Source organism: Heteronotia binoei, chromosome 6 (assembly GCF_032191835.1).
Source record: "Heteronotia binoei isolate CCM8104 ecotype False Entrance Well chromosome 6, APGP_CSIRO_Hbin_v1, whole genome shotgun sequence".
NCBI classification, from domain to species: domain Eukaryota; kingdom Metazoa; phylum Chordata; class Lepidosauria; order Squamata; family Gekkonidae; genus Heteronotia; species Heteronotia binoei.
This window is the reverse complement of record NC_083228.1, coordinates 88,794,958-88,813,832: the sequence shown is the minus strand read 5'-3', so window position 1 is coordinate 88,813,832 and position 18,875 is coordinate 88,794,958. Positions and strand designations below refer to the sequence as shown.

Sequence of the window (18,875 nt, the reverse complement as noted above, 5' to 3'; positions counted from 1 at the left end):
TTTTGCTTTTTCGTGTTAAATGCCTCTCAATGATTATTTGATCCAGTGATCCGTGGCACTGTTTGAGATAAAGAAATAGAATTTCAAACAGAATTACCCAACAATGAGAAGGAACATAGGCAGAATTTTTTAAAAAATTTGATTATGTGAAATCCCTTTCAAAATGAAAGTAAACGTTTTCTGACCAGAAGCTGCAGAATGCAATTTGAACACTCCAGTGAAGATAACGTTGGTTTGTAGCAGAATACACATGATGACGCTGCTTTATACTGACCTTGGCCTATCAAACTCAGTATTGTCTATGCTAGCTAGTGGCCGTTTTAACACATCAGATAGATCTTTCACATTAGCTATCACTTGATGCTGGGGAATAAATCTGGGACCTTTTGTGTTTATTATTTATTTACATTATTTACAATCCACCTTTCTTGCACAGTCTCCAGGTGGATTACACAGTGTAAGTCAATGCAATTTAACCATATGGTACATCCAATAACCAATGTAATAGAATTAGGATGCAGAAACTGAAACCAATTTAAAAACCTGGAACAAAACTGTGAGCCACCGTGAGCCACAGATCCTCTTCCAGTTTGGGAGACTCAGTTAGAATTATGGTAGGGACCCAAGAAGGGCTGCAGGCAGGTTGGGCAGACAAAACTGGTTCCTCCTCCCCCGCCCCAGTACATTATATAGCAGGTGATGGAGCCTTCAGCACATTTATTTACTTGATTTATAACCCATCCTACCTGCATAACATGAGAAGCCATGTTGAATCAGGCCAATGACCCATCCAGTCCAACACTCTGTGTCACACAGTGGTCAAAACCCTCAGGTGCCATTAGGAGGTCCACCAGTGGGGTCAGGAAACTAGAAGCCCTCCTACTGTGCCCCCCCCAAGCACCAGAATACAGAGCATCACTACCCCAGACAGAGTTCCAACAATACACTGTGACTGATGGACCTCTGCTTCATATGTTCATCCAATCCTCTCTTGAAGCTGCTCTGTATTCTGCTCCATATGTTTATCCAGTCCCCTGTTGAAGCTTGCAAGTGGGCTTAGGGCAGGTAACAATATATAGGTGGACAACCATAAAAACATTGAACATAAAAACTAAGACAAGATATGGCAACACATGTTGGCACTACACACACTCAAGGGATGACTTGGGCCTTCTCAGGATTCCCCCCCCCCCCAAAAAAAACCCCGTTTTCTTCCCAAATACTAACCAGAGGGAAATCAGGTCCTATATTATCAATTCTATTTCTCTATAATGTTCACATATTCATTTACTGGTGGGCCCTAGACCATGAAAGTATACGCTCGAGTAAAAATTTGTTAGGTCTTTAAGGTACCTTTAAGGACTCTTATTTATTTTGATATACGGCTTTTCCTTTCCTGAAATCTTGGGGGTGGGGGGATAACAGTAGTGTATGCTTACCAAAAAGTAAATCCTGCTGTGTTAAATGTGTTCGGCTTGCTTCCAGTTAAGTGGTAGAGTGCGATCTTATTACATCACTTTTTTGTAGCATCTTGGAGAGCAACCGTAACCACCTCTACTTGGAAAGGAAGCCCCATTTTATTCAGCGGGGCTTATTCCCAAGAGAGAGTTCATGGGATTGCAGCCTTAAAGTCTTAGAGCAGAAATCTATGCATTTACTCAGACATAATACACTGTATAATTCACAAGTAAAACTGAACTGTTAATGTGGGTCAGCTTTTGTGGATTAGGGATTAAAAGATACATAGTAGAACTAATATGTGTATCTTGGTAGTATTAAACTGTTGTTTAAAAATGCGATTTATAAAGGGACAAATACTACAGGCTACCTACGGATCTATAGGCAATTGTTGGAAGTTATGTAAATAAAGCAATTCTTAATTGTGTAGAATCGAGGTGTGGGCAATGTTCCCTCGAAGCTGCAGGGTCTTGTGAGCAAAAATTCTACTTTGTGAGCTCCTGGCATTGAAGTTGTGAGCTGCTGCGTAAATTATTGTGCTCTGGGGTCATCCTTCCTGAGCTAAGACAAAAATGTGTGAGCTGGAGGCTAAAAATCTGTGAGCTAGCTCACGCTAACTCAGCTTAGAGGGAACACTGGGTGTGGGGCAGATCGTCTGGCAGATACAGACCTCTCTCGGGAAAATCAACGCAGGGGGTTGACTTTGAAAAGGGGGAAAGACTAAGGAAATAATAACGACGCCTCTTCCACGCGGCTGCTTTTCATTAAAGCAGCTGCACACCGGAAAAAGTGTCACACGCACTCGCCGCACAGCACCCAAATGCTTGCGGATAGGAAGTTTGAATGCCGAACGTCAGGCGCCTTTCCGCCAGCGGAAGGCAAGGAATCTTGACCCTGTTGTGGTCCCCAGAGCGCCCCACCCTCTTATTTATATACGCCTGCTGCGCAGCCAATCGGCAACGACACCTCATGACTATGGAATGATAGGCGGCCGGCCATTGCGAAGCCGCCCGGGTGACAGCAGCGAGTGCGAGTCGAAGGGTGGGCGTTGGCTGGCGCGGGATGGCGGCTGCCGCCCTGTACTTGGAGCACTACCTGGACAGTGAGTGACTACGGTAGTTTTGGGGAGGGCACGTTGGCCGCCCGGGGGGGTGGGTACGCCAGCAATTGTATTTGCTTCAGAGACCCAGTTGGCCACGAGCGAGGTTTCTAGCTGCGTCATTATTACGCGTAGGGACGGGTCGCGGCAGCGCGAGTGGTTGGTTGAAGCTGCAGTTACTGCCATCGGCCACAAGGGGCCGCTTCTGGCCTGCCGCCGGTCGTACCACCTGCCCTGGGCGGTTGTAAACAGACCCGCTTCCCAAGCCATTGACTTATCTCTGTGGGTTGAAGCATCTTTCTGGCACAGTTCCTACACTTTTTAGCAGGAGTGTGACCTGTAGACTGTCGGTGTGTGTGTGAGGAGAAAGAGCTTCGGCAGGGAGGGAAATTATAACTTTAGTATTTTCTCGTGTTCAGCCATATGCGGTAATGTCTTGCAACAGATGCAGTTCTCCAAACTGCATTCCATGCAGGATAAAAATGAGCAAACATAGAATAGACTCTTACCAAATGCAGGATTAGAAAGGGCAGACTACAAAGTTCGTGGTGCAGAAGTATTCGAGTAGTGAGAAAGTTTCTCCCCTTCTTGAATACAAACCGTGGGGGGAAAGGATCCTTGCAGTGGCATCCAAAGTAAAGTTACACATTTCTAAGGCCCTTGACTTCAGTGGCATTAAAAGGTGGCATTGCAAGGATCCTTTTACATGTGCTAGGCTTTTAGGCTATTGTCACAAAGGTACAGTCTCATAGCCTGTTCCAGACTCACAAGAGTTTTCTTCTTTGCAACTGAGAGTATATTTAAGAGGGGTGCTGAAGTTGATGGTGGACCACCAAACCATTCAGAGATTCCAGGCAGAACAAATTTCCTTGGGATCTAGCAATATCTACTTCCCCATGTTTGATGCCACCACAGAGCCAGGGATATTAGTTGGCTCAGGCAACCATATGAAATGTAAGGAGGAGTTGAACATAAGAACATAAGAGAAGCCATGTTAGATCAGGCCAATGGCCCATCCAGTCCAACACTCTGTGTCACACAGTGGCCAAAAAAAAAATTATACACACACACACACACACTGTGGCTAATAGCCACTGATGGACCTCTGTTCCATATTTTTATCTAACCCCCTCTTGAAGGTGGCTATGCTTGTGGCCACCCCCACCTCCTGTGGCAGTGAATTCCACATGTTAATCACCCTTTGGGTGAAGAAGTACTTCCTTTTATCTGTTTTAACCTGTCTGCTCAGCAGTTTCATCGAATGCCGACAAGTTCTTGTATTGTGAGAAAGAGAGAAAAGTACTTCTTTTTTCACTACTTTCTCCATCCCATGCATTATCTTTTAAACCTCTATCATATCATCCCGCAGTCGACATTTCTCCAAGCTAAAGAGCCCCAAGCTTTTCAACCTTTCTTCATAAGGAAAGCATTCCAGCCCTTTAATCATTCTAGTTGCCCTTTTCTGGACTTTCTCCAATGCTATAATATCCTTTTTGAGGCGCGGCGACCAGAACTGCACACAGTACTCCAAATGAGACCGCATCGATTTATACGGGGGCATTATGATACTGGCAGATTTGTTTTCAATTCCCTTCCTAATAATTCCCAGCATGTTGTTGGCAACAGCTGGTACAGTTGCTGGCAGGGCTTATAAATTTTTGTAAGATATAATTGACCATATATTTTGTATTGACTGCAGGTGCTCTGCTTTTGTATTTCAGGCATCGAAAACCTCCCCTGCGAACTCCAGAGAAACTTCCAACTTATGCGTGAACTGGATCAGAGAACTGAAGGTGTGTTGGGTCACAAATCTTACGTGTAATGCTGTGCTGTACTCAAATTAAGAACTTCGCAAAGCTGAATGAAGTAGACATTACTCAGTTTGCTTTTCAAAGCAAAAATGAGACGCAGCTAGTAGCCAAAGTCCTTCACTTCCTGGCCCAGTCATCCCCATGCAGTTTGAGGTTGAAAAAAAAAAAAGCCTTGAACTTTTCAGCTTGAGTTGTCTGGCAAAGTTTGACAAGACGGCATGACATAATTCTGGTTCAGCTTTTGAGTTAGACAAGATATCAAAATGTGGATTTGCAAGTCGGTATGGGCCCCAACCAACAGTACTAGCTTTATTATATTACTGAGCAGCCAAAATTGTGATGCCAAAAATGCTCTATAGCCTTCAATCCAATGCAGGGATTTTGTATGCTTGCCAGAGAGATCACTGCTTGTCAACTGGAGAGCTCAGGAGATAGGGTAAGGTTTTGGAAGCATATTAAAGTGCTACACAGAGCAATAACAATAAACCAGCAATGAGCTGGTCTTGTGTAGTGGTTAGGATATTGGAGTAGGATTTGGGAGATCCAGGTTTGAATCCCCATTGTCATGGAAGCTTGGTCGGTAATCATGGACCCATTGCGTATTTTCAGTACAACTCACCTCCCAGGTAGGTTGTTTCAGGGAGGGACGGTGGCTCAGTGGTAGAGCATCTGCTTGGTAAGCAGAAGGTCCCAGGTTCAATCCCTGGCATCTCCAAAAAAGGCTCCAGGCAAGTAGATGTGAAAAACTTCAGCTTGAGACCCTGGAGAGCCGCTGCCAGTCTGAGTAGACAATACTGACTTTAATAGACCGAGGGTCTGATTCAGTATAAGGCAGCTTCATATGTTGTCATGTCATGTCATATGTTGTAAGGATGAAATGGAGAGGGGTATCTATGAATGCTACCCTGTGTTCCTTGGAGGATGCGTGGGATAATAATGGGTGGATTGACAGATAATTAAAATGAGCATTCAAATAATCTGGGAAGGGGGGGGAGTGAATTTGATCTACCACAATTAGAGTCAAAGTCAAAATTATAATCAAAACTCAGAAGGGAAAAGGAAAAAATAACAATAGAACAGTCAACAAAAAGCTTCAGTAAAGTGGAGCATTTTTATTAGGCAATGGAAATTTAAATGATTTCATTCCAAGTAGATAGCTGCCGGCTGGAAGTTCCATAATCAAGGATCCACAACAGAAAAGGTCCGGCCACCTTGACTTAGAAAGTGGAGACACAACAGCTGGCCCTCTGTAGAAGCTCTTAAGTTATAGCCTGACATATCTTTATAAAAATGAGTGTGTAGGTTTCTTGCTTGCTTAATGAGGGATGTACCTCTTCTGTGTCAAATTACATTTGTAACTTTTATTCAGATGTTAACAGAATGCTGTTTGTATGATCTGTTTAGTTTACTAAAAAGCAGCTTTTTATATTGTTAAAATCAATACAAATTGTAACATCAATACAAATGTTAATTTGTGGTTTAAAATCTCAATGGAGAGATGTTTTATGGATTCCTAGAGTGTGTTCTTTTGTAAAGCATGCAATTGATCCTAAATGAGTTTACTCAGAGATAAGTGTGATAGCAGTCAGTGGGATTTATTATATAATCAACATGGTTAAAATTAAACTTCCCTATCTTAAACATACCTTTTCAATTTGCCCTTCAGACAAGAAGGCAGAAATTGACTCTCTTGCAACCCAGTACATTTCAACGGTGAGGAATCTGACCTCAGAGCAACGGGTGGAAATCCTGCAGAAGATACAGAATGCTTACACAAAGTGTAAAGAATACAGTGATGACAAGGTGCAACTGGCAATGCAGACCTATGAAATGGTAAGATTGGACAGATGAAGCATTTGTGCTGTGGAATGAATAAGCCAGCCTCTGTGCTTTTAATTTTTCTCGTAGTTTCAAAGAGGAGACTTTTTGCATATAGCTGTAGGCTGACAACAGAATGGGTATTCCATTATGCAGGCTAACACTATACATTCTTTTCTTTCCTCCCCCAAAAACTCTTCTGGATTGGACTGGACTTGTACTCTGTACAAGGTTGTGATCTTTCCCTGTTTAATCCTTTATTGTCTGGGAGCAACAAGGCAAAAACAGGCATTAAAAGTAGAATATCATGTATTGCCAACCAGTTGGCTTTGCAGGCTGCACATTCATCAGAATACTCTCTGAAGTTGCATTCTCTAAAATGAGCTTATTATAACTGTTATGTTGGAGATATTAGTAAACTAGTGGCAAGCAGTTCTAAACCCTGATTGCTATGAGTTTCCAGATGATGGAAGTCCTATTTCTAGAGGGCAGATTCAATGAAACTACCTATGAATTTGTGCCTCTACATGTTTGTGGGGGGATGCGGTACAAGGGGTGGTCATCAAGTTGATGAAGGTTACAAATTAGGAGAGGCATGCGCAGGGCAATACAATGTAGCCCTAAAAAGAGTTATACCCATCTAAGCTTGTGGATTTAACACAGTTATCTTTCTCTTAGAACTGCACTGATACAGACCTAACTGGTTATAGAGAAAAGTACCTTGTGTGGAGGGAAGCTGGCTCCCTGCTCTCCTCTCCCTCCAGTGGAAACTGCCGGAAGAGACATATTTGTACTGGTCATGGAATTTCTGGACAGTCAGCTAGCAGCCGAGGCTAAAATTCCTCTCCTGCTTGCTTTTGGCTAATATAGGGAAGTTGACAGGTATATAGGAGGTGCACTTTATACACTCCTATATACCTGCCACTATATACACTCACTAATATAGGAGAAGGTTTCTAGTAAGTGTGAATTATATATAGCAATTCACTTAACTGTGAATCTCATGGCTGCCAGACGTTATTTTCGAGGATTTTCTTGAGCTGGTGGTTTCTCTCTAATGCAGGTGGACAAGCACATTCGCCGCCTGGATGCTGACTTGGCACGATTTGAAGCTGATTTGAAGGATAAACTGGAAGGCAGTGATTTTGAAATCCCTGGAATGCAAAATCTGAAAAGTGAGTACATTGTGATCACTGTGGTCTCATACTGAAGAATCCCGTCTGACCTGAAGTATTTTTTATGAAGCGGGTTTTTTCAGTTGATACCCTACCTTTCTTTTCCAGTGGGATTTTTTCCTAATGCTTCACAGAGAGGTTCTTTTATAGAAGGCATATTTGTACCCATAGCAGAGAACAAAGGAAAAAAAATAAGGGAAGTTGGACTGAAACAGGTCATAAGTTTTATTACTTCTAGTATCCATGATTTTGGCATAAAGTGGGTGGTGTCCTGTACACATAACATATGTAGGAAGAGTCTGCAGGCCTTGTTCATGACCAAGGGTGATGCCATGTGCTCTCCTATGTCTGTATATTCCTTGCTTGTGGGCACAGTGATCACATGCATATAAACTATATGCACCCCCAGATATGTATGCCTGTCATGATCCTAGGCTCAGTGAGTAACTTTAACTTTAATGCATTCTCCAAACTGCCAGCTGGTTTGGCTTGGAGAAGAGATTTTAAGACAGAAATGTCTTCTCTTAGCCAGCTAATGGGGCAGTGAGTGCTTCAAGAGCCACACAATATGTGTGAAAGAGCCACATATGGCTCCTGAGCCTCAGTTTGTCTACCACTGTACATCAGCATGCCCCCAGATAATACTTTAGCCTATATCTAGACTAGCACTTCCCATTGCAGGTGTGTCTTGTCTTGTCTGCTACAGACTTGCACCCCAAACTCTGTTTGGGCCACTTTCCATATTAATATATTCTGCTTCATGGACCTCTGAATGGTAATTATATTTCCCCAAAATCACTGCAATATCCTTCTCACCCTGTATTTTCTGTTAAGCTTGTGTGTTTGTTTCCATTGTGAATCTATTTTCTGTATATGTGGATTACTTTATTATTTTCTATTAATAAAATAACCTCCCTTGGTTAAGCAATGTTCTGTTAATTCTGAGAGTTCTCAAAGGAACAATCCTGGTAGACAATTGATGTAAAGATCCCCTGTTAGTGCCTCTCACAAGCCAAAGTCTCCTTAAGAGCTAACATTCCCCCCCAATATTAGACCTCCCCTAATTCCGGTAACAATATTGCTTGGGTTCTCATGTCTCTTCAGTCATGGATAGATGGTGTTTGTTAAGAAGGGAGACACACGGGTTGGGTGGGTGCTCTGGGTCCAACCAGACCCTTACCAGAGTGGTGGCAGCCAGTTGAAAGCCCTTCCTGGTCCCCTGCCAGTGTGACAATGTTGTTTGATGAAGAATGTTAAAAAGCAGCACTCCCTCCTAGGATGGGTCATGTGTGCATTCACCTTATATGTATGTGTGGAGGGAAGCTGGCTTGGTTGCAAGTGCAGGTGGGGGCTAAGCTTGCTTGGTTGCAAGTGCAGGTGGGGGCTAAGCTTTCTCCCACTTCCCCTCTCTGCCCATTGCTTCTGTCCACATACACATAATCTGTACAGTGGTAAAGTGGCTTTTGGGATTGAGGAGAAGGGTACATTAGAAGTGGGATCCACTTTCTTTGGTATAATACAGTCTGGAGGCATACATGTAAAGGCACCATTAAGTATATTGTTTAACTTAAGTGATGTTTTGAAACAGTAGTGGTATAAAAACACTGAGGTGGTTTTTTTTCTCCTTACCATAAGGGTATAACCAATCATGCCAATAAAGGTTATTGTATTGTATGGGTATAACCAGAAATAGTTGTCTTTCAGAGGGGCGAACTCAGAAAGACAAAAAAAGTTCCCGGGGTCGAGGCCGACGAACATCAGAGGAAGATGCTCCAGTAAAAAAGAAACCAAAACGAAGGTACAATTTAGTGACTGCAATCTAGGGGTTGCTTAACAGCTCTCTTGATTTCATCAACTCATGCATGAAAGTGTATGGGTTGCCATTAAATAAGAACTCAAATAATCATTATCTATGGAAATACAATATAAATTACTAACTTAAATAAAACATATTTTAAGTGCTAACCAAGGTAGTGTGACCCTTTTGAGGCCTCTCCTAGATGCATAGTTCTAATTATCAAAGTAGTTTGAGTTCCATGTCTTGCTTTTTCCTAGCCATAGCTTCCATATCTACTTGCTGTTTTTATTTACTACTTGAAGTGTTTATATTGAAAGTGCAGTGTTGGTAACTTGGTACTGATGTTCACCTTAATGAATTTCTGATCTGGGATTTTTTTTCTTTTTCATTTTACTAACACTGATCATTTATCTTGCTCTGCATTTGCTGATTCAACAGTCATGGAGACCCTTAGTATATGTGGAATTCACAATACAAAAACCGCAAAAGGGGAAAGCATCAGCAGTTCAGAAATACCAATCATACTATTTGGTGCTTCTTCAATAATAATTATTGCTGTGTATAACTGTAAAACAGTTGAGTTGGTGGTTACAACCCATTATTCAGCCACATTATAGAAGACAGAGTTGAAATGTCAGATTACCTGGGAGGGTGTTCAGCTGACAGTTTTATTGCTATGGCGTGCTTCCTCTGCCTCATCCTTTGAAATTGATTTGGTAGTCAACAAACACTTTTATTGTTGAGAGCAATAGAGGAGCCAACCACTGGACTTTTCTACTGTGTATCATTTAGGCTACCAGTGCACATCTGTATCAATTATGCTATCATAAGCCTTTATGCTAACTTGTATTGTTTTGGGGTTATAAGTGCACAGTACCATGTAAGATTTCAGTGCTACTTTGTATTGAATTTTGCAGCTTGGATATTGTAAAAAAAAAAAATGGGTTATAACCATCAACTCAGCTGTGTTACAATTATGTATGGCAGTAATTATTATTGAAGAAGCACCAAATAGTGTGATTAATGTTTCTGAATTGCTGATTGTTTTCCCTTTTGCAGTTTCTATATCTGCTGATAACATCAATTGGATACTACTTCCTGATAAACAGGAAGTTTCCTGTGTTCTTGAAGTCTGAGTCAGGAACCTCACATTATTTTGTTTTTAAATGGCAGCTTCCATAGAATTCTCTCTTTTCTCACTCTCTTGGGTTTTTGTTGGTTTGTGTCATTTCATCTGAGTTTTGGCTTCTTTTGTAGCAGCCAGATCATCCATTTCTGCTCTTCAGACTATACATGAACTCATAAGGGAGTTTATTTAGGGAATGTACTGTTTGAAACTACCAAGAGTAACTGTATTTACTCAGTATTCATGTGTATTGATTCCACTGCAGATCTGAATTAGCTGAAACCATCCTCACTGTTCATCCTTCAGATGTCCTGGACATGCCAGTGGATCCCAATGAGCCCACATATTGCTTGTGCCACCAAGTATCCTACGGAGAAATGATTGGCTGTGACAACCCAGATGTAAGTCTTGAGATCGCAGGAGTTTATCTTGGTCTGGGCCTGCTGCCACTCTCCATCCTTATTCAAATTCCATTCCAAAATACTTCCCTCAGAAAAAAAAAATCACCTGTTTTACTTAAGAACCAGATCCTGGATGGTGCTGTAAATCATACAGAATCATATGGTGAGAAAGGTGTGCCAAATATTTTAGTTTTGCTCCACCTTGTCTGGCTTGCTGTAGGAAAAAAAGGACCTTTTTGTGCTGCAGTGTCAGTTCATGCTCTTCAGATGCCACCTATGGAAGCTGCCTCTGGCATTTTTCATTCTGTGCCATGTAAAACATTTTTATTCCACAACAGAGTTAGCTGTCACAATCCTGGGGCTGGTGAGGCCTCCAGGCCCCAGGGAAACCTGCTTAGGAGTTACTGGGAAAAGTCTACATCTCCCAGGATTCCCTCTGTCCCTCTGTTTTGGAGGGAAACAGGCCCAGAGAGGGATGGGACCTGGAAAGAGAATATATAAAGGCCAAGCCCAGGAAGTGGGTGTTCTTTTCCTAGGAGGCAGAGCTGAGGAAGAGCTGCTGCCAGGGAGAGACCCTCACCCTGTGAGGGAGAGTGAGTAGACCCAGGTCTGACTGAGACAGTTAGGGACAGTAAGTTCAGACATGTTAGGGCATTTGGTTATTTTTCCCTTCACCCCTTTTACTGTTTTATTGCACCTTGTTAATTTATATTGCACTGAAATAAACCTTTTTGTTATTGTTCACTCTGCCTGGTCCTCACGCCCATTATTTGGCCTAAGCCACTTCGGTGGGAAGGGCGGGATATAAATTGAAATAAACTTGAAACTTAAACTATGGTAGGCCTGGAAGGGCTTGGGAGGGTACTCTGGGCCTTCTCAAAGGAGACCCTTAACCCAGAGTGGTGGCAGCAATTGGTAAGACCCCCCCTGAGTTGTGACAGTAGCAATGATGGGCTTTAATCAAGATCCAGTGCAAGACTCACACAGGCCAGAGTTTAGTCCAAGATTCTTTAGCAGCTTGGAGTTGAAATTTCGAATCAGGTTGTACATGTATAAGTAGTATATTATGTCTTCCAGAATTTGTGATTTTATTCAGCTGGAACGGATGTCAAACATGCGGCCGGGGGTTGAATCAGGCCCCGGAGGGCTTCTATCAGGCCCCCAAGTAACTGGCTGTCATTTGCTTCCTTCTCCCTCTCTCTTGCTTCCTTTTGCATCACAGCTTGCTTTGCCAGGCTTTCTCAATCCAACAGGAGCTGCAGAGCGAAGCCTCTATTTTCTCCATTGGCTGAGGCTCCACCCTTGGGGAGGAAGGGGGGGGCAGCGCTTGCTTTGCCAGGTTCTCTCAATTGCATGGCAGAGCTACTGAGCTAAGCCTCTTGTCCTTGTATAGGCTCAGGCTCCTCCTCCTGGTCCCCTGGGGAAGAAAGGAAAAAGCCAGATCTTCCTTTGCCCAGTTTCCTGGATCCCATGGGAGAGATACAAAAAAGCACCTTTAAGACCAACTAGTACTAATATTTTAAACATGTTTTAATTTTTAGGCTTTTTAAAAAGTTTGTGTTCTTTATAAAATATATATCTCTGCTATCTAATCTTAAATAGGTACACACATGTCAGGCTCAGCCTGACATGGCACAGCCTGACAAGGTCTCATTTATGTCAGATCCAGCCCTCATAACCAATGAGTTTGACACCCCTGAGCTAGAACATGTAACAGAAAAAGCGGAGAAGGGGCAACAGAGTACGTGTGTGAGGGAAAGGATGTAGGGGATGGGGAAGCATGCAAAGCAATCTCATCAAAGTGAACAGTAGAAGCTCCTCCTGACTTAACCAGGTTTCCAGATTTTTGAATCTTTATATTTTGGAAGCCCTTATTTACAACAAATAGGATGCAATCTTTAACTTAACTTTCAAGGGGAAGTTAACTTTTATAAGTAAGTGTCTGCCGTATCTTTTATCCTGGACAGCACTGGGTGTTTGTTTCTGTTAGGCATAATAAGAAAGGAATGGTGGGCTTTGCCTGAAAGTGGCAGTCTCTATCCAATGTGTAGAAATTCTGTCCCCTAACCATGTGTGGCCCCTTTCCTCTTGTAAAATGGAGGGAATGATGTACATTGGAGAAAGGGTATTGGAAGCTGTGGCGGAAGAGAGTGCTCAAACTTTCTTTTGTTTTTGTCTCACCAGTGTTCCAGTTATCTTTACATTGTAAACACAAGTCCAGATTCCTGTAGTAGTAACAGTGGATAGATTGGGGGGCGGGGAGGGGGGAAGACTCAGAGGAAAAGGCTGGCATGAGAAAAATTAAGCATTCCCTTTCTCCATCCAGTCCCTTTTCTAGTGCAAATCACCTCATCTGAGAGTGTTTTATCAGGCAGAAGGTCTGGTTGCTTTTTGTTACATGTCACTGCAGTGTACCATGCTGTTTGTCTCTTAAAGTAACAAGCAGCTGTCTGCCAGCCATATTGTTAATACATCTGATAAGAAAAGTTAATGCTGTCAAAATTGATCTGCAGTCTGACAAAATGGGTCTAATACACAAAAGATTATGCTATGATAAATGTGCTATTTTTAAAAAAATTATTAAGTTCTATATGAAAAACAGCAGTCATACTTTTTCTCTCTCTCCCCCCCCCCCCCCCCAAACCTAGTGTCCAATTGAATGGTTTCATTTTGCTTGTGTGGATCTCACCACCAAACCCAAAGGGAAATGGTAGGTATCATGAACTTTAAAACTTTGTTCTTACTTTTCTGGGGTGCTTTTCTTTTGCAGATACAGTGACAATTCAGTAGTGTAGTCTTGGCATTTTGATTCAGGGGTTTGTTGTTGTTGCAAGGTTTTAACCCATACTGCGAATATTTTAAAAGCTGTACTACCAAATCAAAACAATATATTTTGTAGGGGAAAGAGAAAAGCTAATATTTAGATGTGTGATAGAAGCTGTGATTGCAAAGAAACAGAACTATTAAAACACCGTGAAGGATTGGTGCATGGTATGTGCATGGAAAGAAGAGACTCTTCAAATTGAAATTGTGAATGGTCTGTTGATCTCCCTTTATAGACTTGAAAAAAACACCTTCAGAATTTATTCCGCAGGCTGAGAGAACCATATTTCAAAGCTGATTGTTACGTAGACTCTGACCACAATCCAGTCTGTTATACAAACTTTTATCCCCATTAACTGTACCTTAACTTTAAAAAGATAAAGATTGTACTCCATTGTACATTTTATGTATATGGGGGATGCACACACAAGCTCTCCCCCAAAATTCCCAGTTTTCAAGGAACAACATGGGTTGGGAAGGAGAAATGGAAGGCATCAGTTAATCCTTCTCAAACACCTTTCAAGATGTTATATTCTAATCTGACCTAAACATTGTACTTTGCTGTCCTTAGGTATTGTCCTCGCTGTGTTCAGGAGAAGAAGAAGAAGTAGGAACGATAGGAATAAGAATTTGAAAGAGAAAGTTTAATATATTCCTATATATTGCAATATTTTATTTTATTTTTACTGACCCATCTTCTTGTTTGATTTAGTATTCAGCTGTTTACTGGCCAGTTGTAGTTTTGCATAAATGGAGCTGTCCTAACAAGGAAAGGAAGATTTGGAGAAAACTCATTGTAGTTATTTTTTTCTACTCTGGTTATGCTTCCATAGGAGTGTAATCAATGTAATGAAGTACTAAAGGTAGCCCTGCACTGGAATTTTTGCACATACACTGAACTGTGAAATTGGCTATGGAGTTGCAGGTGAAAAAAATAAATACCATTGTTGTTGAAGCATAGTTATTCTGTACAACATTTATGAAGGATTTTAAAACTAACCACCTTTCCAAACCTTATAGCTGCTGACGAAGAGGTAATTAATTGTTTTATGTTGTTGTTTTACCATGCAGTTTTGCTCCTTTAGAGGAAAGCTGTAAGGCAATGGTTGTTTACATTATACCCCCATTAAAAAAAAAAGAAGTAAACTGTATTGGTTAAATATTGTTCCATGAGTAAACTTCAGGAGGTTTATACCTGTTCTCATTTTCATTTGTGCTTTATACTTTTTCCGCTGAAATCATATATGGTAAATAAGAAATGCTTAATAAAGACAAGATATCGAAAAGATGAACCTATTATAAGTATAATCTGATTTATTCATGAAACAATAATAAAGTTTAATTTTCATTGATAAAACAGCTATTGAACGTAAGTAATTGGAAGGATCAGTTTTAAGAGAAAGGATTTCTGCTACAGCATAGCTGCAGAACGATCTGGTATCATGAATTGTGAAATTTCTGGGCTATGAATTTGCTGAGATGCTCTCCAGTATAAACTGTAAAACTTGGTATCCAAGTACCTTAGGTTGGAAGCAGACAATCATTTTTCCAGGTAGTTGTAAGTGGCACGTTAGAGCCATCATTGTCCATGGTGTGTATACCGCAACCTCTATAATCCCCGGTCAAACAGGATGTGCGGGTTTTTGTAGTGTTTCAAAACTCCTACTCATTCTTTTTAGCCTGAGACAATAGCATGACAGAAGTTTTGACTGGATAATGATGGCTTTTGTCAGTGCACTTTCAGCTGTCTTAAAACATACCAGCTTTTAAAAGAGATATAAATAATATTTTCGTACTAATGGCTAGTTCTTCCTGTGTTTATATTGTGAGATGCACATGGCTTTTGGAATATGGGCACAACCACCAAAATATAACCGTCCTCTGGAGAAAGACAACTATGTTAGCTATTGCAGCTAGTGTAGAGTTGGTTAAGAATCCCCTTAAATCTCTATAACAATGTGGTGGCTTGTGTTCCTTGCAAGCAGCAAAGCACAAAGGGAAGAATGCATTCTGTAATCAATAATCGAAGCTTTAAAATAAGTAAAACTGTTGCTGAAAGAAGGTGGTTTGCATTTTGTTATGAAAGAATGAACAGTCTGTTCTTTGCAACACACTTCTTTTACATCCAGCTTTTAGCATATAATGTAATTCAGTTAAATGACAGGTTTCCTATGGCTGCATTTTTATCTGTTCAGGTTTTTAATGCTGTCATAAGATGTAGGGTGAGAAAAATACCCTTTGTTTCATAGTTTTCTGTTTTCAGGGTAAATATTTATATAGATACATTGTAATTTTGAAATAGTTATCCACTTAATATCATGTGCATAAGCATGGAACAGAACATGAACATCTTCTCAATCATGATGAACTTTATAACAGAGAGATTATTTCCCTCTTCCATAAGGGAGATTTCCCTCTCTAACAGTTTATGCTGCACATTTTCATTTAAAACGAGTCTGTTTACTACTGCTTAATTTACATTAAAGTAGACCTGCACATATTGTGATCCATTAAACTGCACAAATCCACTGGCCACATATGTGGTCTTCCACGTAGACACCAAAGAAAGGTTTATTGAGCATATAATAGGACATCATAAATGGTTGATGGGTTGTGTTTGGTTTGGTGGCTCGCTGTATGGGTATGCTTAAAGTTTTTAGTCTTAGGATTACTTTTTAAAAGAAAAGAGGGTAAACCTTCCAATGAGCCCCCCCCCCCCCCCCATATAAATGGTTAGTCGATGAGTAATGTTCCTGGCCTTTTACCAGGTAGGAAGGCAGCATTTCGAGATCTATTTTCACTCTTCCAATTATGCTAAGTCTTAATTAACAGAGGTTGACACATCTCCAAGATGCATTTTGTGATAAGCAATTAATGCTGCTATATAACTAGAGGAACAAGCTAGACTGTCACTTTACCATAAGCTAATGTCATGTATTGGACCTGAGGAATTAAATAGGGTTTTTTTTCTTTTGGAAAGCTACATAGTAGTAGTAAAGTTTTTTTTCTTATTAAACTTGCAGCCTAGTTTCTAGAAAAACATTTTATAATAATATTATGATATTGGATTGAGCAATATAGATGCCACAAGTAAATAGCACTATCTTTGAGGTAATTTATCAAGCAGTTCATGTTGTTTTTCAGGGTTTTTAAGTCTGTATTGATTTATCAACAGTCCTGTTGATTCTGACTTAGGGGGAATGTGTTCTCCTGAATTTTGAATGTATCTTGTTTAATAGCTTGTTAGGATTTGGAATAAAGGAGACAATTTTAGTGTGTTAATTTTTGTGAGTCATCCTGCCCCCCCCCCCATTCATAATTCCGCACAGGCTGTATTTCCTTGTCAAAGGAATTAAAAAGATGTTTCTTTTTAAGTGGAAGAGAATATTAAAAATCTTTTTATTACAAAATGTGAGATGTATATCTGTATTTTTGATCATGTTATAGATATAATAGGTATATTGTTATAAATAAAGTATTTTTGAAACAAACATGATTTTCATCTTTCTGAGACTGTTTCTTTTGTGTAGTGTTTTAATACTTTGCTTATATGGTTTTTGAGTTTGTAATTCACTGTCATGCTAAAAAATTCTCCCTAGCTGCATGTCAATTTTCCTATCTGAGTGAGAATGGGAAATATAGCATAGAATCCTGGATCATATAAAATGTGAAGCTAATCTCAAAGCACATTTGAGGAAGAAGAAGAAGATATTGGATTTCTATCCCGCCCTCCACTCCGAAGAGTCTCAGAGCAGCTCACAATCTCCTTTACCTTCCTCCCACACAACAGACACCCTGTGAGGTGGGTGGGGCTGGAGAGGGCTCTCACAGCAGCTGCCCTTTCAAGGACAACCTCTGCCAGAGCTATGGCTGACCCAAGGCCATCTCAGCAGGTGCAAGTGGAGGAGTGGGGAATCAAACCCGGTTCTCCCAGATAAGAGTCTGCACACTTAACCTCTACACCAAACTGGCTCACCAAACATAGCCATGACAGGAAGCAGTAAACAATATTTGACTCTGTACAATTTTAAACCCAGAAAGAACTACTATAATGGAAATGTAGCTACAGCTATCATTAGTGGTAAATTACAAACCTTCTAAGCAAGCTGCCACAATGTAACAAAGATGAATTTCTTTGAAGTTTACTAAGCACAATACATTAGGTGTACATGAACACGTTTTAAGGGTCAGCTTACACAAAACACAGGGAGATCTTTGACTGGATCCTAATGTGTGTTTGATCTGATCCCCTGAGCAATTCAGAGCTGTGGTTACTGGTGAAAGGGGGAGAATTGATGAAAATCCCTCTCCAGAAACTTTTCTCTTTATTGGGAAAATAAAATTTAAAATATAAAAAGTGATAGCAAGAAAAGCAAAACCACAAATCTTGCCCGCATACAACAGTGAGGGAGCTATGGGTGGCTGCAGGGTGTGTGTGGTTATTTTAAGTAAAACATGAGGCAGTAAAAGCAGAAGACTTGCCAAAGTGGATCAGGCCAAAGTCCAGTACAGTTCATGCAATGACAGTGGACATAGCTCACCTATTTTTAGAAGGTCGGAAGCATAGCCCGAAGGTGAAACCCCACCCCACTTCCAACTGTCCCTCAGTAGCAACCTGCTTCTGAACATGACGGATCTGTGCTACCATTACTGTTGATAAAAGATAAGGCCAAGTTCGATGGCGCAAAGTCAGGTAACATATTACTGAAAATTCTAAAAAAATTCCACATGCATTTTACCAACAGGTTTTATTAGGGGAATCTGTTCGTCTTGCATTAATTCTTCAAAAGTAGTATACTGGTCTTCTACTCTGAAATATTACTGCAAGATTATTAATTATTCATACGGGAAGCTTACTCCTTCAGGGTGCTACCAGCGCCAGAGATCGCTGGCATTGAATGTGCGGGTCTGAAGTGGGATGTGGGAGAGGGGTTGGCGATCTGGCTGGTGTACCAATCGCCTAGCGCACAAGCCAGCGCCTTATCATCCCTGATGGAGGCCGCAACAGGCTGGGCATTGGAACAACCAAGGCTTTTAATCCTGAGTGATTTCAATGTCCATGCCGATGACGTGGACTCCAATCAGGCGACGGACCTAGTGTCATCCATGGCTACGCTAGGACTCTCTCAATTTGTAGCCACATCCACTCACCAGGCCGGGCACATGCTGGATTTGATCTTTGCGTTGGGGGTTACAGTGATCTGAATTACTGCTGATGCGGTACCATGGTCGGACTACTATGCCCTGAAGGCCTGCATGAATGTGCCACCCCAAACCTGCCTAGGCGACGAGCGTATTTTAGCTCGCCCAAGGAACCTAATGGACCCACTCCAGTTCCAGAGGGAACTGAGGGATCCCTGGCCCCC

General features: G+C 41.2%; 1 protein-coding gene across 2 annotated transcripts; it reads left to right on the top strand.

Annotated features, from left to right (window-relative positions):
• Window positions 1-2,249: 2,249 nt before the first annotated feature.
• Window positions 2,250-14,866, top strand: ING5 (inhibitor of growth family member 5). Of its 2 annotated transcripts, XM_060242095.1 has the most exons (8): window positions 2,250-2,560; window positions 4,279-4,350; window positions 6,035-6,201; window positions 7,250-7,361; window positions 9,066-9,159; window positions 10,551-10,686; window positions 13,335-13,396; window positions 14,081-14,866. In XM_060242095.1, exons 1-8 carry the CDS (start codon window positions 2,521-2,523, stop codon window positions 14,118-14,120), a joined length of 723 nt encoding a protein of 240 aa, XP_060098078.1. In that variant the 5' UTR covers window positions 2,250-2,520; the 3' UTR covers window positions 14,121-14,866. The 2 variants fall into 2 exon arrangements, with proteins under 2 accessions (XP_060098078.1, XP_060098077.1); XM_060242094.1 differs by lacking the exons at window positions 13,335-13,396; window positions 14,081-14,866 and having other exon boundaries at window positions 10,551-11,431.
• The last annotated feature ends 4,009 nt before the right edge of the window (window positions 14,867-18,875 follow it).